Genomic DNA, 22302 nt, shown 5'->3' with positions numbered 1-22302 from the left:
TTATTTTATCCTTTACATTTTTCACTTATATACATTTCATAAGATACTATAGTTGTATATGATATTTATATTATATAGAATATCCAATTCGTGTTCTATATAACATAAATAAGCTTGGGATAGATTTACAGATAGCTTGGTATGCCATAAATATACTACCCAAATAGTTTTAGATTGTTGCTCAATAAACATTTATTTATTTCTCCTTTGACTTTCACCCTTGGCAGAAAAGCAAAGATTTGAGTTAAGACCATGATTTGTGCGATGTGAATAAGTTATAGCCAGTTCCAAGAGTTTGGCCTTTTTCATTTGACAGCTTCTTTTATTTGGTCCCTTAAGTTGCCATCTATATTTCAATCATACAAGCTTACAAAATAAAGACACAAACAAAAAAAAAAAACGATTTGTTTTTATGTTAGAAATAAGAAGTTGCTCATGCATTGAGATCTTGACACACAGGAAGTTTGAGTAAATGAGTAGAAAAGGTTCCAGGCCATTAGAACGTCCTGCTTCCTGATTTATTCATTTGTCATACTTGTGCTTCCGAGAGTGGTGAAGCAGCCTTGTTTCCAGGGACGATGTGGCTCCTACAGAGACGGTAAAGCCAGGCTGGAAATCCCTCAGTGTGATGGCCATGCTGACACGTCACTCGTCTGGTTGGGTTGTCTAACTTCTTAGGCCTCCCTTGTCTATTTGTATGAAGGCAGAAATTCTCCGTCGGTAAAAGACTGTGAGACTGAAGAAACGCTGTTATTTTGTCTTTTGAAATCTGCTCAGTTCTTCTATACCTACCTGCAGATTTCTTGCACATGTAATTTCTAAGGTTTCTTTTCCTACAAGGAAGGAGACACTATGCTTTTGGGATACTGAAGTGATTCTGAACTGTTGTGAGCTCTCTTCCCTGCCCCATTTGTTTTCAGTATTAAAGGGTTTGCTTTAAACTGCTTTTGTGAAGATGTTAGTAACATAATAGTGCCACATAATAGTGTGTTTATTAAGAGCATGCCGAGGAGGACAGCATTCATTGGACCTAAACAGCAGCCAACAAAACAAATCAGCAGTGGAAATTGTGAAACAGTGAACATTTTAATATTTCATCAGAATTTATAAGCCTTCAGAACTATTCTTCGACTTCACTGTCCTTTGTAGCTGAGTCTAGTTAGACGATCCACATATACAGTTAGCATGTCTCCTTTTAAAAGGTTCATTTATAAAAGCTTGAACATTTCAATTTCAGAATTGCTTTTAAAATTAGGCTCAGTTTGGCACGTGCTTTGTAAAGGGACACTGAGTTATGTTTTCACGTCAGTGCCACACTTCTGCTTTCTTTTAGGTATTTAAACCACGTCCGAGCTGCCTCTCCACAGGACCTTGCGGGGGGCTACACGTCTTCTCTTGCCTGTCACAGAGCACTCCAGGATGCATTCAGTGGGCTTTTCTGGCAGCCCAGATAAACCTGTGTCTTCTCCTTCATGGGAGCTGGATCTTGGAGCCGAACCAACAGGGTTGGAGGTAAAGAAATTTGTGAAACGGCAGCGCACACAGCTGCACAGGCTGCACCACCTCTCGCTGCCATGCTCAGGTGCTTACTACAGTGAACCAAGCTGAGAATGTGTTGCATATAGATGCCTGGAAGAGCTTTATTTTTTACTTCTGTTCTTCAGAGACGGATTGAAGCATTGACTCTCATCAGACAGGAATGGAATAAATGATTTCCCTATGTATGGAGTTTGACAGACTTATAAAAATTTTTTTTAAATAAAACTTGACTTTATGGTACATTTTGTGGTTTTTCTCTTCTTAGAGTGTTTTTCTGGAACATGTTTCCAAATGCCTTTTTTATTATAACATTCAGTGTTAATATCCAAGTCTATATTTTCCCTATAAAACTTCTCCTTTTTTTTTCTAATGTCTTCTTGTAGTAATATGAGCGGCGGGGCTGAGTCCCCAGTAACCCGGCCGCCTGCACGGCTAGCTTATGCCCGAAATAACAACACACAAACTGTATTCATTTAATCACTGCTTGGCCCATTTCTATCTAGCCTCTTCTAGGCTAATTCTCACATATTAATTTAGCCCATTTCTAATCATCTGTGTAGCACCCCTAGGTGCGCTTACCAGGAAGATTCTAGCCTATGTCCATCCTGGGTCGGAGCTTCATCATGTGCGTCTGCCTGGGAGCTGGGAGCATGGCGTCTCTCTGAGGCGTCTGCTCCCAAGAGGAGAGCTGTGGAGTCTGAGCTCACTTCCTCTTCCTCCCAGCATTCTGTTCTGTTTACTCCTCCCACCTATCTTCTAACCAATGAGGGCCAAGCAGTTTCTTTTTATTTAACCAATGACCTTCCTCCATCATCTTCTTACTCGTGGTCTAGACAAACGGACACATTCCCTCCCAGCAGGCTGTGCGGAGTGAAGCCCTGCCTGGGATGATGACGCTCCCTCGGCAGTGAGAGACTCCGCGCCTGCTCTGTGCAGTGCAAAGTGAGGCAAGCCTAGTACAGTTCTCATGATAAACCAGAGCCCAGCATTCCTCCGCTTTCATAGCAAATTCAAAGAAGTAAGCTAATAAAATTTAATACATCAATGGCACCTTTTACTACCAACATGAGCTCATTTTATGATGAGATGCTGAGACTGGAAAAGGCAGCACTGAAGTGAGATTTCTCTGTGTATAATTTGTAGGCTGATGTAGTTTTCCACCGAAACCTCAAGGGCTTTCATTGTACCCGTGGTTTTGCCTCAAGTTGGGATGTGGATAGGATAGTCACGGAGTATCCCAAGCTTGTGTGAGTCTGGGGCATCGACCCCTGGGTACGGAACATAGATTTTCAAGGTCACAGGTTAGTTCTTAATCCAGATCTAGTTCTGACACTCTTCAGTGTGCCTATCATCCCTCATATTACGTTTTTTGATACTTGAGAATTCGTGGTTTTAAATCCAATCTGTAAATCTGATGAAAGAAATGAAACAACGAACCTATGGTTAGGACTTCACTGCACTTGGATGCAGAAATTAATGTATCTAAAGGTAATGAGCTAACTGATAAATGTTTCAAAGGCTTTCAGGCTTTGTTTTGCATCTGCCTTAGAAGTCCTTACTTGAATATATATATATATCTAAAGAATGCTCAAACATACCACAAAGATACTTGCTCAACTATCTATATTCATAGCAATATAATTTGTAATACCCAGAACATGGAAACAACCTAGATGCCCCTCAATCAAAGAATGGATAAAGAAAATGTGATACTTTTACACAATGAACTATTTATTACTCAGCTGGGAAAAAAAAACAATGACATCAAGAAATTTGCAGGCAAGAGGATGGAACTAGAAAAAAATCCTCCTTAGTGAGGAAACCCAGACTCAGAAAGACGAACACAGTATGTACTCTCTCATAAGTGGATATTAGATAAAAAGCAAAGGATAACAATCCACAGCCCCAGAGAAGCTAGGTAACAAGGAGGACTCTAAGAGGGATGCGTGAATCGCCCTAGGAATGGGAAATAGATGAGATCTCCTGGATAAACTGGGGTGAAGGGGGGTAGAGGGGAGGGAATGGGGATGAAAACATGAGGTCGAGTTGTGGGAGGGACACAGAGGGACAATAAAAGATCTTTTGTTTGTTTGTTTGTTTGTTTTGTTTTTCGAGACAGAGACAGGGTTTCTCTAGCTGTCTTGGAACTCTGTAGACCAGGCTGGCCTTGAGCTCACAGATCTCCATTTGCCTCTGCCTTCTGAGTGCTGGGATTAAAGAAGAGTGCCACCCTTGTCTGACTGAAAGAAATATCTTGATAGAGAGATGATGTGGGAGTGTCATATCAATCTGTTGATTTCATTGGCTAAGCAATAAAGAAACTGCTAGGCCCATTGGATAGGCCCACCCTTAGGTGGGTGGAGTAAACAGAACAGAACGCTGGGAGGAAGAGGAAGTGAGGTCAGACTCAACAGCTCTCCTCTCCAGAGCAGACGCAGGAGAGACGCCATGCAGCTCTCTCCCAGGCAGACGCGATGCAGCCAGTCACCAGGTCAGACATGCTAAATCTTTCCTGATAAGCGCACCTCATGGTGCTACAAAGATTATAAGAAATGGGCTAATCCAGGTGTGAGAGCTAGCCTAGAAGAGGCTAGATAGAAATGGGCCAAGCGGTGTTTAAAAGAATATAGTTTCTGTGTAATTATTTCGAGTAAAGCTAGCCGTGCGGTGCTGGGTGGGAACGCAGCCCACCGCAGCTCCCTCAACAGAGAGAGAGGAACCGTTATGGGGTTAGGGAGAAACCTGGTGCTAGGGAAATTCCGTGGAATCCACAGGATGACAGCTAAGACTCCTACCAATGGTAGAGAGGGTGCCTGAACTGACCTCCTGTAGACTGGCGACTAACCAAATTTGTCATCATAGAACCTTTGTCCATTAACTGATAGAAGCACATGCAGAGATCCATGAACAAACACTGGACTGAGCTCTGGGGTCCAGTCGAGGAGAGGGAGGGAGAAGGGATCATATGAGGGGGGCGGTAAAGATCATGACAGGGCAACCCAGAAACATCTTTAATTGGAGGTCTGATTGTTTTACATTATCGAAATTAACATTTATTAACCATCTGTAATGAGGGTCTACACATTTTATCTTTACAACTCTCTTTTCAAATGGGCTAATTCTGTCAAATATTGGTCTTAACCCATGAACATCCAGTATCAACTATAATGGTTGGCTAAAGTGTCAATGATGGACTGGTCTATATTGGGTTGGCCTGCGTGCAGCACCCTTGCCTAGGCAGGGGTCCTGAGCTAAGCAGAAAAATCAAGGTAAGTACAAGTACACAGGCATTCATTTCTGTCTGCTTCTCCCTGAGGATGGCTCAGCTCCTTACCTGAACTTCCTGCCTTGACTTCCTTACACTGATGAACCAGTCTCAAAGTATTAGCTGAAGTAAACCTCTTTCCCCCGTAAGTTGCTTTCTCCCACAGCAACAGAAATGAAACTAGAACATTAACCAAGCTTATTCATAACTTGGAAGATATTTTAAAATGTATTAATTCCTTGAGAATTTCATACAATATATTTTGATCATATTCACCTTCACATTACCCTGCTGAGACTACCCCCCTACCCTTTCCCAACTTCATGTCTTTTGTCTGTAGTAACCCACCACATCCAGTTTGTGTTAACTCCTAGGAGTGGAGCATGGCTGGTCTACCAGTGACATCATCCTTAAAAATAAAATAAAAAGAACCCTTTTCCAGAAGCTATCCTCTATCCATAGCTCTTCAGCTACAGGTGGGAGCTCACACTACCTCCTTCCTTTGAATGTTTGTTAGCTTTATCTCATGCAAGCAAGCACAGGTGAGCTCAGTGTTCCTGTCATTTGCAGATAACACGGTTTTCCTTTCGTCCCCCTGATCTTTGGCTCTTTCAATCTTCTTGCCCCCTCTTCTGTGATGGTCCTTGAGCTTTGTGGGGTGGTAATGGCGGTAATATTGATGTCCTAGTCATAGCTGAGCGTTCACTTGTGAGTTTCTGCCTTAATCATCATTCCCTATACAAAGAAACTTTCCCACTGAAGTTCGAGCGCTGTGCTAATCTTTGGATATACAGAGAAGAATTTAGACTGCAGTTTGATATTACATCTGTTTAACAGACTAATAGTAGATTCTACTCTTGGTACCCATCAGCCCCCCCAACCATGGCTTCTGGGCCAGATTTATAGTGCAAGTCATGAGTTTCCTCGTGTGGAGCAGGCCTTAAGGCCAGTTGGAAAGCCATTGCTTACTGCCATGACATTCATGCTGTCACACCCTTGGGCATACCTGGCCAACCTGGTCATCATTGTTCATGTCTGAGTAAAACTTGGACATTCCCCCTCCACCCACAGTAGCCTACAAAGCTATGACAGCTCATAAGGAGGGAGGGAACTTCCTGGTATCAGCTAGACTTCTCCACGTCTTATGACCAAGGTATGTGGTGTCTCTAGCAAAAGGCCTTACCGTAAGTTCTGGTGGGCAACCAAGAGCAATGGCGAAAGCCTGTCCTGTCTTCTGAGTTTCCAGCGTACCTCTACCCAACAACTCAAGGAGGCGTGTCCCACACCTGCCACTGGGCTTTTCATTTGGCAAGCCCAGGCTTCTGGGAGGAGTAGGAAGGCCTTTTTAAGAGGATTACATTCTTTTCCTGATTATCTGTCATTACAGGGTACATGAGTAGGTTCTAGTTTTCCTGGTGGAAGCTCCTTAACTGCTGTAAATAGTTTGATGTGGTGACAATTCCCTCGGCCCTTGTAACACACACCCCAAAATACGGAACTTCTAAAAGACATCAAGTCCCAAGTCTTCATGAAGTTAATTTCTGAGGTTATTCAGTATTCCAGAGTAATATTTAAGGCTGGTTCTTCTGGTTGAGAAAAATTTGCATCGGATCAAAAGCTAAAACTGACAACCTTGAGGGCCAGTGAAATGCAGCAGGTAAAGGTTTCTGCCTCGCAAGCCTGACGCCTTGAGTTCACTCTCCAGAAATCACATACAGGTAGAAAAAACCAAATGCATGAAGCTATCATCTGACCCCCACAAGTGTTCCATGGCGCGTGCGCACACACACAAATACACACAATTTTTAAAAACTGTATTCTTTTAAATTACGAACTTTACTCTTGATAAACAAATTAAATTAGGTGGCGCAAGTCAGCCTCAAATGCTGACGAAACTCAACGAACTGGAGGACTGCCTTAGTCACGAAAGCAGATGAGGTTTCCCAGATACAGCTCGCTCAGTCACGTCTGAGAGACCGCAGCCTTTTCACAAGGCACTTGCTGGATAACAGTCAGCAGGTATAACCTTTAAACTCTGACATTCTCGTGGGCTTTCTCCAACTAGGTCCTCTGCTCCACATACCTTACAAAATCATTTATTAGAGACTTAGCAGATTCTGCTTTAGTTGTACATGATAGCGTGTTTTGAAGCTTCATTTTCATTTCCAGTTCCACGCAGAGAGCAGTCATGGTGGCTAATCTTTAGTTATTCCAAGCCTGGTCAGAAAGCTTCAAAGAACTGGGCAGTATTAGCAACATCTGTCAGCCCCTTCAAAGCCAGGGCAGACTTGTTCACCTTCTCAGTTGCTTACTGACAGTGCTCCCTCTGTTCCCAGCCGAACAACTGTTCTCGCCAGAGGCCAATCCTCTTAAACATGTTTATTTTCTCTGGACACAGTTCTTCAGTTGCTGCACTCAAACACAATTCACTCAGGAAGAGTAAATGGCTTTAATTGGCTCAAAGTCATTTGGGGACTTAAAAGTAAGTTATAGCCTTATTTTTGTTTTATTTGCTACTCTGGCTGGTTTTTGAATTTTTGTGAATTATCTAAAAGTACAGACAGGCACTTGGTGTGGTAATAACAATGCATTTTCATTCTTTCTTCCTTCCTTTCTCTCTCTCTTTCTCCCTTTCTTTCAGTCAAGGGTATAGATGCCTTGTTATCTAAGTGATATCAAAATGATTTATACTCCACTGAACTGTCAAAGTGTAACATCCCCAAGATCCATTTATCCTTATATATGAGTATGCACTACTTACAAAAAGAGGAAACTTGTGAAGCTGGGCTTGGTGACTCACCTGTAATCCTAGCACATGGGGGGAGGCTGAGGCAGGAGGGCTGTTGTGAGTTCAAGTCCACCCTGGGCTATACAGTGAATTCTGGGTCAGACTGAGCTATGAGACTCTTGTCTCAAACAACAATGTGTAGCCTGGTTATGGACAGACCATTCGAAATGCTATCTGTTGAGACACAACCATGTCCCTAGGATCTGTAGCATGCCAAGCTGCAGTACGGGCATGAGTGTCACCTCGAGGTCTGTGCTGCAATCGTTCCACTCCGGTGTCTATCATGAGCAGCTGTAGACAGTATGAAAACTAACAGGGAGGGCAGGTGCCAATGGAACTTCATGCACCAAAACCCCAAACTCAAATTTCATGTAAGTTCCATGTCACAAAATATTATTTTTCAATCATGAAAATGTAAGAAAATCCTCATGCCATAGGCCATTATGCCACATGTGACTTGGCAGATGTAGTTTTCCTATTCCTCATCTAAATAATTTTGTGATACTTTTATACTGCTAATTGGTAGTAGAGAAGTTGCATAAATCAATCACGTGTTTTCACTAATAACTATAATGTAGTTAAATGCTTCCCTAGTTAAGCAGAATATAGTCGTTCAATCTTTAAAAAACTCTTTCCAAGGGACAGACGCTACTGAAAGTGCATTTATTTAATAAAAATAACTAGGATTAAAATTGTTATATGATTGAGACTAATGAGTTCATTTATTCTGCATATGTGTGCATGCACGAGTGCCTTGACGCATGCGTGAGGTCAGAGGGAAACTTTCAGGAGTCTCTGAGACCTTTCATATGTTGGTTCCAGGGATCAAACTCAGGTCCCCAGGCTTGGCAGCAACTTCCTTTACCTTCTGAGCCATCTTCCTGGCCCATACCGATTCTATTTGAAAACTATACTGGATAATGGTGGTGCGTGCCTGAAATTCCAACAACAGAACAGTCTATTATACAAGTTCAGCTTATTTTGGTTAAATTTTACTTTGGTAATGTTCCTTTTGTAAGAGTAAAACATAAGGGTTCAATAACAAATACCCAATATTTAAAGCTTACAAAATCATACAAATTGTACTTTGTCACAAAAAATTTACTGGGTAGATATAGAAAAGTTTTCAAGCTAAGAATCTGATGTAATTTGTGGTTCTGAGAAGGAATCATCTGTCCTCTGCCGTTTCAGAGATGGCTCTTCGGAATTCTCTGTAACAGATTCAGAAAGCTCATTTTAGAGGATAACAATTGAATTTAAAAAAATATTAAGATTTTTTTTTTCTATTCAGTCAACTTCAAAAACATTGCTGTGGATTAATTATTTTAACAAAACAAACCCATTAGACTAAACCACATACCATGCTAAAACTTGAGGAACTCTAAACTAAGTGGCAAGGTGTCACACACAAAATGACTGGAGCTACTGTAATTTCCCCACTTCCAAATTCTCCACACACACACGTGAATGTACGAGCAGGCGTGAGACACACCCACCCACACCCCACAACACACAGCTCCAGTCTGAAGAACTTGCTCACCTAGACTCAGGGCCCGGTTCCCGTAGAGTGTCGCGGCAGGAATCTGGAAGGTGATGCACAGCATTTCCTTGTTAGGGGCCACATTTCTCACAAGGTGAACTGAACTACTCGCCTCCAAGGAAATGCCTAACACAGCTCCAGCTTGCTGACAAACATCCTTAGCAGGATTGGCATCTTTGGAGAAACAGTAACAGTGCACTGTTGGGAGGTGCTCACTGCTGCCCGGCTGCCCATCTAGGAGGGACCTGAAAACACTGAGAAACTCTATGGCCTTTGCGGGCAAGTTCATGACGATGTGGACAGAGGGTTTTGCTTCGACTGACGGTCCAAGCCGAAGCATCAATTCTTCTCTGACTGGTCCCTGGAGGAAGTCTTTTCCATCCATGTTAAAGACTTTCACTTTTTGGTCAACTTTATTTAGTTTACAGTTGTGCAACAGCCATTTGTGAGACTCAGGATTGAGATCATTGGCAAATACGGTGCAGTTTTTCCTTGCTGCTGGAATGGCAAAGGGCCCAACCCCAGCAAAAACATCAAACAAGACATCTCCAGGATTGAGAAGTTCAGTGATCCGGCCGTGTTCTGTGGAAAGACGAGGGTTCCAGTAGACTTTGGAGAAATCAAACTCGTACGTGTAGTTGTTTTCTCGAACCTGAGAAGGGTAGCATGTTTTTAGTTAATCTCACAGGATTTAAAGTCTGTCCACTCAAACAGGATAGGTTATGTATGCACACACGAGAACACACATGTAAATGTTACTATCACAGGAACAAATGACTTCACTTAAAAACATTTTGATTAGAATCCTGGTGTTTATACCATTCCTGCGGCCAGTTAATATCTTGCATTCACCTTTTCCATGAGAAAAGTCAGCTCTCCAAAGCCAAATAGTTGTTCCCATCCTAAAGGGTCATGACTTGATTCCAATTCCCATGAGGAATGCTGTCGAGAGGCCAACCAACTGGCTTATGTTAGCAGATGATGGATGAAAACAGCATGGAGCACCTGAACCTCCCGCTCACAGAGCACTCAGGCAGCAAAGGGAGGAGATATGTTAGAATTTGCGGTATCTATGTTTTTAGATGACAATTACTGAAATTTTACAAATTTCATGTCTATAAATTAGATAGATTAAGCCCCTTGCTTTATGAACAAAGAATCAAAGACCAGAAAGTTCCTAAGTTGGACAAATCTGCTATGTCTTTCTTCTGTTTCCTGGGCCCTAATCTCATACTGGTATATTACCTTCTCCCCTCGGGCCACACCAGGTGCTTCTGGCCAGAGGTGGAAACATTTAAGTGTCTACCCCCCCACAGCCCAACCTCCTCCCACACCCCCTGCCCCGACTACCCAGGATCGACCCGGCAGGTGGAGGTCTCAAGAACACCTCCTCCCACACCCCGTGCCCCGACTGCCCAGGATCGACCCGGCAGGTGGAGGTCTCAAGAACGACTTTGTACACACAGTTCCGCAGCGTGTCTGTCACTGTCCATGGGCAATCCCTGCACCACAGAGAGCGAGGACTCTCCTGATGGACTGTTCCACTAGCAAGACAGCAGGGTTTAACAGAGTCCTCTTCCAGGAGGAGAGCACACAAGTTGTGCAGCCTTTTTTTAAAAAAATATTTATTTATTTATTTATTTATTTATTATGTATACAATATTCTGTCTGTGTGTATGTCTGCAGGCCAGAAGAGGGCACCAGGCCCCATTACAGGTGGTTGTGAGCCACCATGTGGTTGCCGGGAATTGAACTCAGGACCTTTGGAAGAGCAGGCAATGCTCTTAACCACTGAGCCATCTCTCCAGCCCACGTTGTGCAGTCTTACACAGCACTTCAACCCTGGGTAGATGAACATGTGCTGCCTGGACTCCGAGCACCAGCTGTCTGTTCACTCTGGGTTGGTGTTACGGCACAGTACCTTGGTCAGCATATTCTCCTCTCCAGACAACACCTCCATTTGGAAATTTCGGTATGTATTGTCAATATTGCTGGTTTTATTTACTGCAGAGGTAATTCCTGGGTTTTTGTCAATCATAACTTGACCTAAAAGTGAAAATTCATTGTATATACTGCTTATTGTTTGTGAAATTAAAATTAAAGATACTTAACAGAAATTAACTACATTTTCTTTTGGCTTACAAATAAAAACTGTACTTGGTGTGTATAATTTTGCCTACAATTCTAAAAATCAAAGAGATAAGCTAATGACTGACAGCCATAGTACATAGAGTACGTATGGGCACCATTACAATATTTTTTGAGGACCTGTGGTCTTTTCGTCAACATTTCAAAATTATGTAAAAAATCTATATGCACTCATTTCATAAGGAAAGAATTGCAGCTGTAAGTTAGTAAAATGTACTGAATATAAATTCGCTGGAATACAATAAGAATTTCAGAACTCAGAATATGGTAAGATAATGAAACAATGGCTTGCTTACTGTGTTCTGCTTTAAATATCTGATCTCAATTAAAAAATTTTTTTTGAGAATTTGTACAATGAGTTTTGAGGCTATTAACTCCCCTTCCCAACTCCTCCCAGATCCATCCTCCTCCCCTCCCCACCCAACTTTGTGTCCTTTTTACCCCATCCATCAAGTCCAAGTCCAGTTTGTGCTGCCCATAGTCACGGCTCTGTTGCCTTCCACTAACTTCTGAGACACAGAAGTTAATTTTAAATGAAATTAAAAACATTAAAAGTAATTCTAAAATTCCACAGCTAAAACTTAGGGCTTTGCACTTTATTTGGTAAGCCTGCTGAGCTGTATCTCAGGCCAGAGTGTTTTATTTTTAACATCCTGTATACTTTACATAAAACTAAAAAGCAAAAAAAAAAAAAAAAAAAAAAAAAAAAAAAAAAAAAAAAACTAAAAAGCAAGAATGGGCACAGAATGCTGTGCATTGGGGTAGGCAGGTACTACATGAAAGCCCACATCTGACACCGCACCTAGTCCCTACTCACTGCTCACTGCTGTGCAGGAGCAGAGATGCAGAAAAGCATCCTCAAGCCCTAACCATGCAAAACACTAAATACTGCATTTTAAAACTGAGAATAATCCCCACAAGATTTTTTTTTTTTTGGTTTCTTTTGGGGGAGGGGGTTGGTTTTTTTGAGACAGGGTTTCTCTGTAGCTTTGGAGCCTGTCCAGAAACTGGCTCTTGTAGACCAGGCTGGCCTCGAACTCACAGAGATCCGCCTACCTCTGCCTCCCGAGTGCTGGGATTAAAGGTGTGCGCCACCACCACCTGGCCCCCACAAGTTTTGAAAATTACTATATTAAAAGAATACTAATCTACAGAATGCATGGACACTGAGTATTTATATAAAATATAATTTTGATTAGTCTTCAGTCTAAAGAATAAAGGCCTTGGGTCTCTGTGTAGCTACAATAGTAGAGTGTACATTACTTCTCAGCTTCTCGGGAACACTTAAAATGCTTTAAAGTGCTTCACATAAAGAGGAGGCTTAATTACCTGAATCAGCATATGAATAGCATGGTATATTTGACTCTAAAACACAGGAAGTTTTGAAACCTAGTGCTGAACATCGTCTCAAAGGCCTAATGGCTTTTTGGACCGAAAGAATTATGTTCAATACAGAACAGAGCTTTTCTGTGATGGGAGACCCAAAGTCTATGCCAATCCTGTGACTACGGAGAAGATATATCCAAAATGCTCTTCATAAACATGGGTGGTGCTTACGATCTGGCTTCAAATTAAAACAAAACTACCTTGCTTCCGCAAGTTAGCATTTTAAAATAGAAACTTAAGCACTGAAATCAGAACTAGTCTTTTCTTCTTCTTTTCTTAGAACATGAATCCGACTATAATACACCTACCAATCAAATGCTTGAACGGGAGCTGATGATCTCGGAGATTCAGGTGTGCAATGTGTCCAACCCTGCTGAACCCCGAGGTCACGTCTTGACCCTCGGGAAGCACAGCTTTCAAAATTTCCTCTGATTTAAAATTCTCGTAAGTTAGCTCCAAATTGTATTCGGACAGCTGTGGGTTAACAGCAAGTTCTTCTAAAACACCGAGTTCTGCTTTCTCAAAGGAATCAACGGTCAGCATTTTGAAGGGATCCAACATGATCAGTCTAGTATCTCCATCATCAGGGTCTTCAATGACACGCTTTATGCCCGGACGCTGCAGAGCCACCCTCTTGAGGGCGCGCATCAACCTGTTGACTACTTCTTTTCTCACTTTGAGCACTGGGATGGACACCGTCTTTTTAAAAGCTGTTCTATCAAGTTCTGTCATTCCTCGCACCTCAGAGGGTGGGGAAAATAGTTCAGTATCTCTTACACTTGCTTCTATTTCTGGCATGGCTGAGAATCCTTGTCTTTGACCCAACCAAAAAATGCTAGGTGCTTTCCTAAGCCTCGGTACCAACGTCCTCCTTGTCAATGCAGACAGAGATACTAATTCACTGGGGTGACACCGTGCTCCTTGCAGAAGTCTTCTTGAGAATCCGAATGGCTTCCATAAGATTCTAGGAAGATTTAAAAAAACACCATCAAACTACCTATGACGATATTCACAGAGGCTTTCGAGAATGAAAACATAAATTCTCTTTCAAATAACCTGCTAAGTGCTGAGAAAAAGCTAGAATGGCATGGGAAGATAGACTCTCCTGCTGGACGGTACAATCTTTGTCATTGGTTAAACAATAAATTTCCATCTTCAGTCCACTTGCCCTTGTAACAGAAGGACTAGTTGTCCAGCAACCTCCTACACTCAATGACCTCATTCACAGTTTCTATGGAACACATATAGAATTGTGTGAAAGCTGAGAAAAGGGCACCTCTAAATGAAATGGCCTCAACAGATGATGCCACCAATGGCAAAACTTCCTAGGATATTCTTATGGGCTGTTGTATCAGAAGCTCTATTAGGAAGTTTGTTTGTAAGCTAGGGAGTAAGTCAACCACCCAAAGTTATGTGGCTGTAAGCGGTTCAGCAAGGCTTAAGAGGCGGCTTGCCTAGCGTGCATGAAGCCTTGGGGTCTATCCCCAGCCTCACTTATATCATGGTGGTGCCTGCCTGTAATCTCAGCAATAGAGAGGCAGGAAGACTAAAAGTTCAAGGCCAGCATTTGAGACCAAGTTCAAAACACAAAATCCTTGCTCAAGAATGACCTTAAGAGCTGGGGACACAGCTCAGCTGGAAGAGTGTTTGCCTAGTATGCACACACAAACCCATGGGCTTTCAGCATTGCAGGCCTCTGATTCCAATACTCCACTCAGAAGGGAAGGCAGGAGGCTCGGCAACTGAAGGCCACCCTCCAGGTCAGTCTGGATAAGTGAGATGTCCTTCCCTTCCACATGACCTCAGTATATTGCCAGGACGTCATTCATACTGTATTGCCACGTGTCTTGCTTATAAGGAAAGTCTTCGGTATTTTGAATGTCGAGGCTCGACCGGGTGTTTGAAGCACACTATTAATTATTCACTTCATCTTTTAAAATACCAAACCAGTGGCAAAGGGTCCCGTCAGAGATCCCTATAATATAAAGTAATGAAGTTTAGGTTTATACTAGTACTTAATGAACTACACTGACAGCGAGTAATTCTAGGTGTCCATTTATCATTAGAAAATGTGAAGAAAGACTCATGAAAAGATTTTTGGTACTGGGATCCTAATATTGGGCATCACTCATGCTAGGCAATCGTTCAACCACTGGGCTATACCCCAATCCTCACCAAGGGTCTTGGCTTACTTAGCAGCCGGTTGACCAAGAAGATAAACGGCCTGGTGGTTTTTCCGCCTCCTTGGGCGGGAGATGAGAGCACGAGTTCTGCCGCTGGCTGACCGTCAGATCTTTCGTATAACCCGGGACACGGAGGATCCCTCATCAGCCTCACCTTCCCAAGGCCAGCGTCATCGAGGCCGGCTAGGGACCAGAACCCTCACTCACCTCATGCTCTGGTGCAGATCAGAAATGGGTCTTCAAAGGGAGGGCGTGCTTTCGGCGACGTCATCACTGTTGGCCGCAGAGGGAGCGTAAAGTCAGGTCTCGTGGACGGACCAGCTCCACTCTTCCCGGCCGCGGTGAGCTACGGGAACCCGGAAGGGCCAGGCCCGTAACTCCGCCCCTGACGCGACTCAACGGGGCGAGTGGGGCCGGGCCAGAGGATCGCTGATGGACTTGGTAGTCGGGAGCGGGGCAGCATGCAGGCGTCTCAGGGCAGCATCCAAGCCCAGCCGGGCTGGTACGTCTCTGCCCAGCAGCCCGAGGAGGCGGCGGCTGCGGAAGAGTGGAGCCCGTTGCTAAGCAACGTAAGTGGGCTCCGCTAGCAGCGCGGGGCTGGTGCGCCGCGGCATGCTTCAGAGCTTGCTAGAAGAGTTCTGGACTGGAGGTTGGGGGGAGGGGATGGACCCCAGGGTGGGACTCAAACCACTGACCCCAGCCGAGTTTGGAATGTGCCAGCAGCTTGGCGCCCTGAGTCGAGAGTGGGGCTTGGGATACCGGCGGGATGAGCTAGGGTTTGGTGACTCACAGTTGTTTTGTATCTTTGTAGCCTTTCAGTTTCCTCTAGTCTTGTGAGATCTTTGCAGTAATCGAGAGATTTCTTTTCTGGACTTAATCGTGCTGGCGAAGGGAAAGGTGAGCGGTAGGCACTTTAATACCGAAGTCCACGAGAGTAAAAACGAGGAGAGGGATCGGTTAATATGCACATAGTTCGTCCTTAACCTCAAGCAGATGTAGTGCACTGTGTGTGCCCCAGGGTCCCAGCCCCCTCTTCGGTGCTGAAGGTCCAGCCCAGGGCCTTGGGCATGCTAGACAACCTAACCCACCCAGAACTGCTTTTCAGTCCTGGGGCTCCACGTTTCAGCTGAATCCCTGGACTGTGACAGTTGATAGTTTGCTTCTGTTGTCCCTGTGATGATCCGTGCTGGGCAGACTTAATTCACTAGGTATATAAATAAAAGGTTAGTTTTGCAGCCCTAGGACTTGGGGAGGAACAGTTATGGATAGCAGTTCCATGCTGACACTGGGATTCTTCAGGAGTCACGAGAGCTAAGGCCTCTTCCTTTCCTCAGTCTCCACCCTCTGCTTCCCTTATCTTAATCTCTTGAATTCAAGTCACAAGAAAGGCCACGGCTCCTAGGAAAGCCAGCCTGGGCCCTGTACTGGAGGAGGTAATTTTTCTGGGAGACTAGGTTCCTCGAGTTGCACCAGTAGGTGAAAAGGAAAGGACCAAGTGCTGTATCCAAATCTGCTTTCTATTGGTGTGACAGTGACAAAGGCCATGAGCAAAAGCAACTTGGGGAACAACGGGTTTATTCCATTTTACAACTACAGCCCATCATGAAGAGAAACCAGGGCAGGAACGAGGAGGTGGAAACCACCCAAAGTGGGTCGTGCCATTCCTTATCAGGAAAATGACCCCCACAGGCTCGCCTACAGGCTAGTCTAATGAGGGATCCTCTCAACTGAGGTTTCCTCTTCCCAGATGACTCTCGCTTGTGTTACACAACAGAAGAGCTAACCCTGTCCTGGTTAGCTAGTTAGTGCTACACACAGATCCTCAGGTTTGTATATCAGCTCCGTAATTTGACAGTGGTGTTTCGACAGACTTTTAAAGTAGTTAAATTATATGTTTACAGGAACCTCACCGGCAGGCATCTCCAGGTGTTTCCTTTGGTTTCTCGGTCTTTAATGTGATGAACGCCATCATGGGAAGTGGCATCCTTGGCTTGGCTTACGTGATGGCTAATACCGGTATCCTTGGATTTAGGTGAGGCCTGTTTTCTTAGTTTATCATCACTTTATTTATTTAGACAAAGAATCTTGATTCCAGAAGATTACTGGTCTACCATTTCTAGTTGGGTTATTTCTGAGGCTTTAACATTGTTTTGTTACCCTTGTACCTAACTACGCTGTGGTTTGGAGGAATGCTACCTACCATCATGCACCGCTTGAGGGATGTGTGTTCTTGTGAGACCATCAAGATGGGAGTCAGTGACTCATAAGACAGCGCAGGCCTTGGTTGGAAAAGAACCCACTGAGGGGGGCTCTGGTGTAAGAATCAGAGTCTATTGGCTTATGGGCTAGAGTAGTTAGTTATAGACTACAAAATGGAAAGGAGGAAGGCCACTGAAAATCTCCCCTTTATGGCAGGCAGTTGCTAGGGGTCGCTAGGGAAGTAAGGTGAGCAGTGAGAAGGGCGTGTGCTAGGTAAGCAGCTTTCCTAGTCACCCGTTCCTAGGGTCCATAGGGCACAGAGGGTGAGCATCTAGACAAACAGGTTACTTCAGTTCTCAGAACCTAGTGGCTTTAGCTTGGAAATTGTCATTGTTTAACCAAAATAGAGGAGTTTTACCAAATGGAGTAACCATTGCTAGCAGTTCTGCAGTGTAGCAGTAGCCCGATTCATTGTTGGCAAAGCCGCCCACACTGTCTGGTGCCGCCTGTTGCTCCTGGGCTAAAGGCATGCAGTGTGATGTCTTCTACACGCTAGTGCAGCAAAGCAGGTGTGACGTAATGGTGTTTGTGCCTCTCGCTGCACAAGAGATTCAGTGACAGAAGAGTGTCGCTCCTGAGCAGGACGCGACTGTGAGAGGGACTGGAGGACTTTGTTTGGTTTTTGTTGTTTTGTTTTTCTTGTTTTTTTTTTATTTTTTATTTTTTTTATTTTGAGACAGGGTTTCCCTGTGTAGCTTTTGCCGTCCTGGAAGTCAGACTGTGAATCAGCCTGACCTCGAACTCAAAAGGAGTACACTACCACTGCCTGGTTGGCAGACTGGTTTTAAGGGACTGGTTTTGTTTTGTTTTCAACTTTTTGATTCTTGTTATAACAGCTTAAAATACAAACATGTTATTTACCATATAAAGCCAATTTTCCTTTCTGTCCTTATTCTATTAGCTTTTAAAAAATTTACTCTTATTTTCATATTTTACTTTTTAAACTTTTTCTTTAAAACTAAGACATGAACACACTCACTCCCTGCGAGCCAGGACCATCCCTGTCATTCCCCAATTTTTCCCCTGGGAGGTCTTCAGGGCAGTGCACACCTGAAGCTCTCCGGTGCCCAACAGGCCTTTTCTGAAGGACCTAAAGGACGAGTCCGAGACCGTTTTACAGTTAGCATCGCCCTGTAACAAGAAGGAACATGCTACACACCTATAATCCTGGTAGTTGGGAGGCAGAGACAAGAAGATCAGGAATTCAGGGTCTTCCTCAGCCACATAAGTTCAAGGCCAGCCTAAGCTACAGGAGGCCCAGCCTCAAAAAACGAACAAACAAACTGACAGCAATGACAACCAAAGTGTACTCTACAATCACGATTTTAAACAATACAGTATAGTAGTATAATAAATGCATGGGTATTTATTATATCATTTGGTTATTTACTTGGTGAATACTCTGTACTAGATGTAAAAGCATGTACTGTACTTTGCCATTGGCAGTGTAGCGGTGTTTTCCCCAGCTTCACCATGAGTGTGAGTGATATGTTGCGCTATGACCCAAGGACAGCCATGGTATCACTGAGACCCCGTTGCTAACCCAGCCATCATTATGCAGTCCAGGGGGTCATGCTGACTTTCATTAACTAAAAATGTGGCTGAGATTTAAAAAAAAAAAAACACTTGATTTATATTCATTTTTAATTTTTTTTTTTTTTTTTTTTGGTTTTTTGAGACAGGGTTTCTCTGTGGCTTTGGAGCCTGTCCTGTGGAATTAGCGCTGTAGACCAGGCTGGTCTCGAACTCACAGAGATCCGCCTGCCTCTGCCTCCCGAGTGCTGGGATTAAAAGCGTGCGCCACCATCGCCCGGCTCTCATTTTTAATTTTACAAAAGCTCATATCCAAGTTAATTTATGTCAGGTTGTCCAGTGTGAAGCAAAACTTGTCAGTCGTGCAAATTAATAGCAATTTTTAAAGTGCAAATAAACTATTTTTCTTCTTCTCTTCCACTGCTTCTTTGATGTTCTGGAGCCTGGCATATATTCTGTGCCTACCTTCAAGAGTTGGTTATGGGTCAGTGTCATTGCCTTTTCCATTGCTTGAGTAGACACCATGACCAAGGCAGCTTATAAAAGAAAGCATTTAACTGGGGACTTGGCTTACAGAGGCGAAGGGTTATCCATTACCATCATGGGGAGTGTGGCTGGTGGCACAGGCAGGCATGGCGCTGGAGCGGTAACTGAGAGCTTACATCCTATCCACAGAGGCACTGGGCAAACACACCTCCCAATCCTTCCTAGTTTGATCACCAACTGCCATAAGCCTAAGGGGCCATTCTCTTGCAAACCACCACGGCCAGCCAGCTAGCCCCATAGTTTTCTGGCTGGTGTTCATATAGTGCTTTGTATATTCATTGTTCTACGGTCACTTGCTGGTCTGGGTTCTGCAAGTTCATCTCTGCTCTAAACTTTTGGAACCGGATCTCGGACTGAGCATCTAGCACCAGGTTCCTTTTGCTAGTTTTGTCAGTGGAAGCCCACTTAAAATGCAAGGTCTTATTTCATTTCCTCCCCTTTTTCCAGGTTTCTCGATGAGCAAATCAGCTTTGAAGTAGCCCACTTCGCTTTTGTTGTGGGATGTTTTCCAAAGCTTTGACAGTTTTAAAAACTACACCGGACATATTAGCAACTCATAATCAGAGAGCCTCTTTTTTTATGGCTCTTTGAAAACTTCATGTTTTTTATAATGGGTCTTAGATGCAGGTGTACAGCACTGATGGGGGCTCACTGCATCAAATCAAATGTCCTCTTGCTCCTGTCAGACCGTTATTTTGTGAAGTCTCCGATGTCAGTTTAATGAGTGCTTGCTGCTTACTAATAAGTGTTACGTGAGTCACAAAGAGCATTTCTGGAAGTCTCGTGTAGGCACTGGGGACGGCAGTATAGCTAGAAGCCTGCCCCACCAGGCTTTTCCTGAGAATAAGAATCGTTTATGCTGTTTGTTTCGATGAGTTTTTAAATTATGTCATTAGAAATGTGTTAATTGTTTGGGTGTGATCTGGAAAGAGGCATATGTTCCACAGAGCCTAGGAATTGGCGTCTTGTCATTACAGTAAAGCTCTGGTTAATGGGCCCCCATCACTGGAGGGGGTTGGGATTTGGGGAGATAGAGCAAAAATAAGACAGTGAGACTTTAAGGAAAAATGACTAAGAGGAATGTGTAGCTCACTGAGTGCTGAGCTGGCAGTCAGCAGACAGTGCAAAATGAGGAACTGGTTTGTGTTTTAAGTAAAGTTTATTTCTTTTGCTTTCTCTTTTAATTTTCAAAGCACTGTATTTTTATTTAAGTACATTTTGGTAAATACAGAGCAGTCATTTCCGTAATATCTATAGTTGTACTCCTCAGAGATACTCCCTGTGACCGTCTGATGAAGAAATCTGTAATAAGATGTCATGAAAAAGAACACGTTTGGGGAAAATGTAATTCTGTGTTCTTTTATATTTTAGTTTCTTGCTGCTGCTAGTTGCTTTCCTGGCTTCGTACTCAGTCCATCTCCTGCTCAGTATGTGCATTCAGACAGGTGAGTACCAGCCCATGTTCTCACTACACCCGATCAGTCCCTTGAGTTGGTTTTTGCATAAGAAGTGAATGTCTCGGATCTAAAGTCCGAGGGTGATGGTGTAGCGCAGTGGTAGCGTCTATATTTAGCAAGCACCAACAGGACCCTAGTTGTGACTCCAGCATCACACACACCTCTAAGGAGCTCATTTCCAATGAGCACATATCATTAGTGGTGTGGCGAGCAGTCTTCCTTCCTTGAGCTGAGGATGAAAACAACAGGTGTGTCGGTCACCTCTCTCTCTTATCTTTGGATTAGATTGGTGTTGCAGTCCAACACAAACTTTATCTCTGCCTGGTCAAGCTTGATTTGCTCTCACTGGTCTTGTGGCTCCAGACTTACAGAAGCAGAATATATGTACAAAATAAATTTTTTTAAAACTAGTATTATTCTAGGCTCAGACAACCGAGAACCCTAAAGGTGATTTTTGAGAATTTTAAGACTCTTGGGAACAGAGTTCTAAACCTGCCATTCTATTTTATTTCCTTTGTTTACATATCAGAAATTCCTATCTTCTTGGGGTTTTTTAATGAACAGATTCTGTAACAAATCAGCTAGATAAATTTTTAAAAAAGATTTATTTATTATGTATACAATGTTCTGACTGCAGGCCAAAAGAGGTTGTCAGATCTCATTACAGGTGGTTGTGAGCCACCATGTGGGCACTGGGAATTGAACTCAGGACCTTTGGAGGAGTAGCCAGTACTCTTACTTGCTGAGCCATCTCTCTAGCCCAATGAGATGATTCTATTACGCAAAACCAGCTTAGGATTCACATCTCAGAGGTGCAACTTGTACCAGTAGTTGGGTGGCTTTGATCATCGGGCTTCCAGATGCATGCCTGATACCAGAAGACAGCGTAAGGCAGCTTGCTCTACCAGCTTTGTAGATAGCATGATGCTATACCAGCATCCTGAATTCAGGAGTAAAAAGCCTTTAGATAGCATTTGTAAATCCTGCCAGGAATATCAACTGTAGAATCTCACTTCTGTGCTTAAAAACAGGTCTTTAAATTAGGATAGTTCTTCTGACATTGTAATATATTCTTTTGATAGATGCTATTAAAAGATTCAGGCTTTAGTCAACTGTGTGTGGCAGTCAGTTTTATTTCAGTTATTTGGGAGTCGTATTTAAATTTACGGAATTTTAAAAATAATATTCATTTTATCCTTTGGACCATTAAACCTTAAATTTCTGACACTGTTGTTCTTTAACTCTGGGGCACATAAAGTGAAAACATCTGTTTCTCTTTCCCTTTCCTTTTCTTTTCCTGTAGCTTGCTTGGGCCCGTGAACTAACCTCTCATGGTTCTCCGCTCATGCTGCCCCTGTCTCCGCTGAGCGATTCCTCAGTCCCTGTAAAGCTCTCAGTACAGGTAGGCTTCTTCTCAGCGCATGCGTGTGAGACTGGAGAGGAGCACCTTGGTCATCAAGGGGTTCTGTGTTCAAACTGGAGTCAGTGGTCAGACAAAAGAGCTATAAGTCTTTATGAAGGATAATGTCTTCCCTTTTTTGTCTAGAGTTAAAAGGAGAAGAGGAAATGTCATGTTTCTAAGAGGAAAGGGTCTGTTCACATAAAACTCTCTTACTGGGGCAGGTTGCAGTCCACCAGGACTTCTCTTGGGACCAGAG

At 43.4% G+C, this 22302-nt stretch overlaps 3 protein-coding genes across 5 annotated transcripts in view; 2 read left to right on the top strand and 1 right to left on the bottom strand.

The window, feature by feature from the left end:
- The window catches only part of Mnat1 (MNAT1 component of CDK activating kinase), a 127278-nt gene extending 125499 nt beyond the window's left edge, over nucleotides 1-1779 (top strand). The window contains exon 8 of the mRNA XM_075947644.1: nucleotides 1334-1779. Coding sequence (XP_075803759.1) covers nucleotides 1334-1454 — 121 coding nt within the window. The 3' untranslated portion in view covers nucleotides 1455-1779. The remainder of the gene's footprint in view (nucleotides 1-1333) is intronic.
- A 4829-nt stretch (nucleotides 1780-6608) lies between these two features.
- On the bottom strand, nucleotides 6609-15186 carry Trmt5 (tRNA methyltransferase 5). Of its 2 annotated transcripts, none has more exons than XM_075948614.1 (5): nucleotides 14859-15115; nucleotides 12975-13630; nucleotides 11054-11178; nucleotides 9133-9784; nucleotides 6609-8803 (listed from the first exon to the last, which is right to left on the bottom strand). In XM_075948614.1, the coding sequence occupies exons 2-5, from the start codon at nucleotides 13462-13464 to the stop codon at nucleotides 8724-8726; spliced, it is 1347 nt and encodes a 448-aa protein (XP_075804729.1). In that variant the 5' UTR covers nucleotides 13465-13630; nucleotides 14859-15115; the 3' UTR covers nucleotides 6609-8723. The 2 variants fall into 2 exon arrangements, with proteins under 2 accessions (XP_075804729.1, XP_075804728.1); XM_075948613.1 differs by having other exon boundaries at nucleotides 6614-8803; nucleotides 15057-15186.
- The window catches only part of Slc38a6 (solute carrier family 38 member 6), a 61383-nt gene continuing 54262 nt past the window's right edge, over nucleotides 15182-22302 (top strand). Inside the window, exons 1-3 of one of the 2 annotated variants that reach the window (XM_075948616.1) lie at nucleotides 15182-15418; nucleotides 16751-16881; nucleotides 20559-20632. In XM_075948616.1, the coding sequence (XP_075804731.1) occupies nucleotides 15311-15418; nucleotides 16751-16881; nucleotides 20559-20632 (313 nt within the window). In that variant the 5' untranslated portion in view covers nucleotides 15182-15310. The remainder of the gene's footprint in view (nucleotides 15419-16750; nucleotides 16882-20558; nucleotides 20633-22302) is intronic. The other variant, XM_075948617.1, reaches the window with a different exon arrangement.

The sequence above is a fragment of the Microtus pennsylvanicus genome, chromosome 14 (genome assembly GCF_037038515.1).
Source record: "Microtus pennsylvanicus isolate mMicPen1 chromosome 14, mMicPen1.hap1, whole genome shotgun sequence".
Lineage (NCBI taxonomy): Eukaryota > Metazoa > Chordata > Mammalia > Rodentia > Cricetidae > Microtus > Microtus pennsylvanicus.
The sequence above is the reverse complement of the archived record's forward strand: the minus strand, read 5'-3'. Positions and strand labels throughout refer to the sequence as shown.

Bases quoted from the DNA above. Each gene is read 5' to 3' on its own strand.
- Trmt5 (XM_075948613.1), bottom strand. The intron at 11,179-12,974 runs GTAGGTGTATTA...TTTCACTTTTAG, and splicing joins CCCGTTCAAGCATTTGATTG to GTCAAGTTATGATTGACAAA. The intron at 8,804-9,132 runs GTGAGCAAGTTC...AATCTGTTACAG, and splicing joins GAACCGGGCCCTGAGTCTAG to AGAATTCCGAAGAGCCATCT.